Source organism: Montipora capricornis, chromosome 11, assembly GCF_036669925.1.
Source record: "Montipora capricornis isolate CH-2021 chromosome 11, ASM3666992v2, whole genome shotgun sequence".
In the NCBI taxonomy this organism is placed as follows: Eukaryota; Metazoa; Cnidaria; class Anthozoa; order Scleractinia; family Acroporidae; genus Montipora; species Montipora capricornis.
Window position 1 is genome coordinate 6,746,385 of NC_090893.1, and position 6,826 is coordinate 6,753,210.

Consider the following 6,826-nt stretch of genomic DNA (forward strand, 5'->3'; position numbering starts at 1 on the left):
TATTGTGATAAACTGAAACTTAAGGTAGCGTATGTAATACGACTGTTGGCATGTGTGATTTTGCAGAGCGATTTTCACAAGAGTTTGAGCTAGTTTGGCAACAGTTTCTAGAACGAAAGACAGCTATTTCAAAGTTTTGCGAACTTTCCACAAAAATTGAAACAGGGCCTGCTCAAGTATTCCTTTGACTTGAATAAAACGCTTTCTTAAAACGTAAATTTTGAAACCACATATTCGAATTGAGTAAAAAAGAACCCAATGAGGCAAGATCGGAAATCATCTACTACAGGTGAGATGCAAATGAGCCTGCAGATGAGCCAATCAGAACGCAAAGTTAAAACAAGCAGCTGGCGAAAAGCGCGGGACTCGGCACGTGCAAACGAGGCATGGTTTGCGTGTCGCTGACTGGGACACAATTCTTAAATGAACCAATCAAAGCTCGAAATACATATACCGGTATGCAACAAAAACTAAGAATTAAAAAAAATTAGTCGGGCAAGTTTCATTCGGTTTGGTTTTTCCATCTGATTGGTTGGGAAAGGGGTGACACAAACATTTTCCTCCATGCCCACAAATGGACCAAACCACGCGCACCATAGCTACTTTCCTATAACCCGCAATGCTTTTTGTTGTCCTCACAAACTTTGCATAAACTATCACCAGCTATTCCCTATTAGTAAATTTTCAGCTCCGACTATTGCATTTCTAGCTTTTTGATTGGCTAAAAACTCCGACTATGAGGCAATAGTCGAAGTTTTAAGTTATATGGAAAATAGTGCGCCAAGATGCTCTTTCCGGACGCTTTGTAAAATTGTGGAAATAAAAATTGGCGGCAAAACCCGGTTTGAGAATTTACTAAAACAATTATTCCATTCGCCCTTGTGGGATATGAAGTGATTATAACCAACTCGCGCTACGCGCTCGTTTGTTATTTTATCACTTCATATCCAGCTCGGGCTCATGGAATAATTGTTATCTAGTATATGCAAAATTTGTGGGGAAAACAAAATGCATTGCGGGTTATAAAAAAGTTGTTAAATTTGTAATGTAAGGGCCTTAAAAACCTCGAGTAGAGCCCCGTACTGGCATGTTCTTTTTGCAGGTTAGCCCTGGGCATCTCTTTGCATAAAAAGTCATTTCCGTTCTTAAACTGTCACGCCGTTTACAAACACCAGGCGATTTAATTGTCAACAACCTCGTTCCCAGGGCATTTCTCGAGCGGAGAAAAGACCTGGGAACGAGCATGACTTGTCAATGGGGAGCCCCTTTGGAGCGAAAGGGTTAAGGGTTGGTGATGTGATGATGATGACGATTACAAGTACGATGACGTGGACGACGATAGTGATAAAGACGATCATGATGATGATAGAGCAGTTTTCGAATGAATGTCGAAAGTAATTACGCGATTGCACCGCTTGGTGATTGGTTTAAAAATCTCGCGCTAGTTTATTAACCAATAAGAAGGAAAACGAAAAGCAATCGCGACTTGCACGCGCGATTTTTTTTTCGCGCTTTGAGCAAGTTACATGGAGTTGCTACGAATTTTGATTGGTTCATTGCGCTATTTGCACCTGGTGTGATTGGTCGAAGTAATTTCTTTAGTATTTGTTTTACGACACTCGATTGAAAACCGCTCTAATGATAAATTGATGTTCATGCTTTATTTAGCTTCAAAGAACACAAAGGAATCATGGCCGAGAGAAACGACGTGGTCAAGTTGGATTGGAATTTCGAAGGATGGAAGGACAAAACAAAGGCCATAAAAGAAGAGTTCAAGAGACAAAGCGAAGCTAATGAAATATTTTTCGTTAAAAATGCTAAGGAGATCAACTTAGCCCAGTTTCAGGACAGCAACATTTACACATTTGGAATCATGGGATTGAGTGGAGTTGCTGTAGTAAATCTTCTGCGTCGTATTATCATGGAATATCGAGAAAAAGACAGCGGTCCTTTCTTGCTGAAATTCGCTGCTGACAAAAAATTCAAAGTGGAGTTGATGCCAACTGCGCTTTGCCCGGGTCATGGGCTGATAAAGCTCGTTGGGCGATTAAAATACTACGATTACCCCGAAATGTGTTCTCTGCTGTCCAAAAGTGGGGTGACAAACAAAGGCCTCGGAGATATGTGTTACAAGTTAAACACCAAGGGTATGAAATCAGCTCTTTTCAACGCTGTCAGCCCCATGAATGAACTTCATTTTATGTCATTATTCGAGATAGCGCGGAGGCTGGTTCGAGATCCCAATGGAAAACCAATTACCACGGAGCCCGCATTGGATCTGCTCCCATCCGGTGTCATCATTGGGCGTATGATCGAGTTACTAAGGGTGGAAAAAGATGCGGTGCTGAGCTATGAGAAGGTGTTTGGTGCCCAACAGGAGCTCAACTGGGTCTCTGAACCAAATACTATCCTAAAACGACAGAGGATGCAAGCAATCAATAAACTGTATTTTGAAAAGTTCGTAAAAGGGCAGGAAAGTGAGGTTCCTTTCATTAGGAGATTTTTGGAGGAGAACAAGAACGGGTACATTATTAAAAATTTACAAGGATACCTTGACGAATTAAAAGAAGCATTTGGTGAAATGTGACGAATAATGAAAAGTAGATTGGGTTTTAACTTATTCATGGTATTATCAATGTCAGGTGAAGAGACCGCTTATTTCACAAACAATCCCGCAAACAAGTGTTGCCCTCGAAAGAGGAAGCACATCAAACCACAACTACGACAAAACTGGACGGATTATTTTTCTCCAATGCTGAAGGAGCGTTTTGGGAGACAAGAGGTGCGTAGAAAAGAAAGGAACTCTTCATTGTATCACGAGTTTGTTGTAAAAGTCAACAGCATTTCTCAAGTAAACCAGAGAATATTTGTTTACAAATTTTGCGGCACTCGCGAAAGCGCGTTACCATGGTGATTTGCCATTGCGTTTACGTGAAACGTCAAGCGTCTTCCTCTTTTAAGAAACTCCTTGATACCGGTAGGGGACTGGCAAGAGATGAGCTAAAATCTTAAGGAAAACGACAAATTTCAGCGTGACGATTGTCGTCGACGCGATGTCAAATTTCTCTATTATATTCTCAGAATTTCGTCTAGAAATCAGTATGAAGGCGTGTATTGGAATATCAATTATCTGTGACAATTTCAGGACAATAAACCAAGTAATCTTTGTGAAAATGATATTGATGGCTAAGCTAGTATTTCGTTATCTGTCAAGACGTAAAGGCTTAACATTTCGGAGGTACAGTTTAAAAGATGTAGTTTAACATCTGTGTAGAACAAAGCACCCATAGTAGCCACACTCTACGCTCTCCTCTCCGCTTATGTCCACCCCACGAGGGAAAAAGAGAAAGGAATGTGTCAGTATAGTTTCAGGCAGACTCTGCTTGCAACAAAGTTGAAAAATTATTAATTTAGTACTAGTAACCCAGCAAGAGTAAATTTTACATACTGATACCCCGGCAAAATATTATTTAGACGACAAATTATTTACTTTTGTAGTTATAAAGGGTAGTTTACCGTTTTGATGTACAGTACCACTCAAAAGTAAGTTACCACCCTCTCGCGAGGCGTATGTCTCGTCTCGCGAGAGGGTGGTAACTTACTTTTGAGCGGAAAAACCAAACTAAAAGAAAACTGTATAACGTGATATGTTAAGATAATGTTTAGGACATTAGAGTACGGCTGAATTAAAAATAAAAAATTTGAAATCAAGCGGTAAATTTATTGTTCGAGGGAAAACGTTGTTTCTCAACGCGATAAAACAAAATTAAATCTTTATGACAGCAACCCACTCACTTTTGGCTCAAAAAAGCTGTATAACCTCGCCCCAGTCTTCTTCATTCCAGATGCCATTCTCTCGTACGTTCGGCGGGCTTTCTTTCCAGTTCCATTCTTTGATTGGCACCTGCCAGTCATTTCCATAATTTGCCATGACGTAAGACTCTGTTTCACAAGGAACACGGACTTTAAGTTCCAGAAACTCCGTCCAACACAGAGTAAATTTTGGAAAGGTGTACCTGGGAGAAAGGCAGATGAAATTTGTTTTTACGGGAGTTATTCCGTTTTCAGACTGAAGTAGCTTCTGCCCTTCCAAGAGTGAATTAGGCGGTAAATTGTTTCTAAAAATAAGTCCATTTGTTACTATGCTGGGTCAGGACTGTAAATTGATAGATGAACACCCTTAACCAATTCATTCTTGCTTAATCTCCTTCCGTTAGCAAGGCTGCATCAAGATATTATGCCGATAGCATAAAGAACGGATTGAAAAAGAAACTAGAGTTTTGTTCAGAATACACAGAAAACGTGTTCTTCGGGGCCAAATATTTTGGCGCAAAAATCGGGCGAACCCCGATTGGTTGTTCTTGGCTTATCAAACATACATACAGACATTTATTGTTGCTCCCTAAAAGGGCTTTTCAGCATATTACAAGTTTTAAAAAATAAAAAATAAAAATACATAACTAAAATATTCTCTAAAAATAATCTGCGGCTAAATTACATGTAATAATTATGAACAAATACATTAATATATTTAAGATAAATATTCTCTTAAAATACGCCGTTTAAATGTGTCTAAACTAGTTAAAACGCTCAGGTCGTTGCTTAGTCCATTCCAGATTTTAACTCCTCTATAGGCAAAGCGACGCTGTCCAGTCACCTGAAGCAACAACAAGGAATATTAGGGTTGTTTGCAGCTCGCGTTACCCTAGCATCAACGTTGAGTATTTCGAACATTGAGTGTCAAGTCAGCTTGTATGCATTAAAACATACTGACGCATAACCAATCCCATTACGAAGTTCCTTTCGATACCGAAAACCTGCAGTAAAGCTTTCATGAACGAAAGATTACACAGCTGATATAGACTTTGCACATCTTTCCTCTGAAAAAGGTTTAAAATCTAAATCAAAGAATACGACCTCCTAGCACACATACTTAGACATACTGAATTGACTGCTCCCCTTAGGGGCTTTTCAGGGCCCATGAAACACTGTCAACGAAACAACGTAACAGAACAACAACAACAACAGCCGTTGAGAATCCCAACTGGCCAGAGGCAGACGAATTGGCTATTTACAAGTGCAGCTGGGAAGTAGAACCAGGGACCTTGACCAGGATCAAATTCAACGACTGGTTAGAGCAGGTCTTGAACCTGGGATCTCGGGACCTCAAGGGGCACGCTGCCTCCGTCCATAGTTAACTATGCGTAACTGTTCGTTAACTAAGCATAGTCTTACTTGAATTTTCTCCCACTCTTTGCTTGGGTTCCCCCGTTCCACATGTGATCGTTCTCCTCATAAAAAAAGAAAATGTCTAATTTGACATAATCCTCCTCGTTCCTGAAGGACAACTCAAAGCTGTCTTTGACCTACAACAAAACATGACAAATCAAATCTGGTTTTGTTTTACAGAGACTTCATTCCTCCTATATACACCACCAAACGCCTAAAGCGAAACTGATAGGGAAATCGAAAATGGTTTGAAACCAGGTGTTGTTATAATTAAGTGAAGTACAATCATCCGGGTGAGTGTTACTAGTCCTGAGAAGGACTACACCCACATTGACTGACATTTTGACAAACTGAACAGAAATCATCTTCAGAGTCAAGTGATTCCCAACCCTAATCCTAATCACTTGACTCTGAAGATGACTTTCGTCGGGTTGTTGAAACGTCAGTCAAGACTACACTCACCCGGACGATCGTACTTCACTATATTGTGTGGGTGAAACAACATTTCTTTTTCTTAAAAAGCACACTTTTTTACGCCTGCGAGTGAAGGAAAATCGTTTCAGTTCTTCACACACATGGAATGTTTCAGTTATTCAGTGGGTTAAAAACAACTTTTTGCCGGAGAGACGAAAATAATAGAAGATCACCTCTTCATTGCACACATTGCCTGCGAGCAGGCTCTCTCTCTGCAGTCTAACCCCAAAACGAGTTCCTCAGAGAGGGCCTGCTCGCACGCAATCACGCACACTGAGTGGAATCAGTCTTCCTGTTCGGTATTGCAACATTTACCCCGCTTAGTAACAAATACAAGTTTTGTTTCCCTCAAGTTCTGTTTTAAACCAATCAACAGTGAAACATTTTGTTTGCCCTGACTGTAATAAATAATTTGTTGGATGCTCCTCTCGCTCTGTGACAGAGTTACATCATATCACCTCTTAGTCATCAAAAAGAGGTGATGAATGTGATGGAGACAGATAATGGGTTAATTGACTGATTGATTGATTCTCAAGGGTTGTTCAAGCTTTCTGGCTTACTCGACCAAATCTGTGTTTTAACAGCAATCCATTAGTCTTGAACTCAGATATTAGGAGAGGGTTGTAATCCTTGATCCAAATTCCAATATCAACATCTTTGCTGTGGGGAATGATATCACACTGCCTGAACCAACCTGAAGAAACAAAGAACTTATCTGAGTCAATGAGTGCAAGGTGCATTTTCTATCAAAATTGATCACCAGGATATACATACACATACGGCAAGTGTGAAAACATATAGCTACTAGTCAGCTTGCCACTAGAAAATGTCCACAGTAGTCAACCCAACACTTAAGTATTCTTAATACTTTGTGACTGATAGACATTGGAACTCGAAATCAAACAGGTGAATCTTCTTGGTAGCTCGCTGACAGACTGTCAAGCCTGCCTCTACCCCACAAAGTCCACGTGTTTTCAAACAGACACAACTTACCTAAACAAGTTCCACTGCTGAGCCAGAACCTGACACCAAGGCGTTCCAAAACACTAGCTGCTGAAGAAAGGACTTGAAATGCTCTCTTCTTAAACAGAACAGCATCTGGTGAAATGTCTCTGCCATATTT

General features: G+C 40.3%; 2 protein-coding genes across 2 annotated transcripts in view; one reads left to right on the top strand and one right to left on the bottom strand.

Annotated features, from left to right (window-relative positions):
• Positions 1-1,639: 1,639 nt before the first annotated feature.
• The window catches only part of LOC138023964 (ribitol-5-phosphate transferase FKTN-like), a 9,584-nt gene continuing 4,397 nt past the window's right edge, over positions 1,640-6,826 (bottom strand). Inside the window, exons 5-9 of the mRNA XM_068871044.1 lie at positions 6,697-6,826; positions 6,264-6,397; positions 5,236-5,366; positions 3,796-4,016; positions 1,640-2,410 (exon numbers count right to left, since the gene is read on the bottom strand). The exon at positions 6,697-6,826 is cut by the window's right edge and continues 133 nt beyond it. Coding sequence (XP_068727145.1) covers positions 3,803-4,016; positions 5,236-5,366; positions 6,264-6,397; positions 6,697-6,826 — 609 coding nt within the window. The 3' untranslated portion in view covers positions 1,640-2,410; positions 3,796-3,802. The remainder of the gene's footprint in view (positions 2,411-3,795; positions 4,017-5,235; positions 5,367-6,263; positions 6,398-6,696) is intronic.
• Positions 1,691-3,530, top strand: LOC138023966 (uncharacterized). The gene has a single exon (XM_068871048.1). The coding sequence runs from the start codon at positions 1,691-1,693 to the stop codon at positions 2,585-2,587; it is 897 nt and encodes a 298-aa protein (XP_068727149.1). The 3' UTR covers positions 2,588-3,530.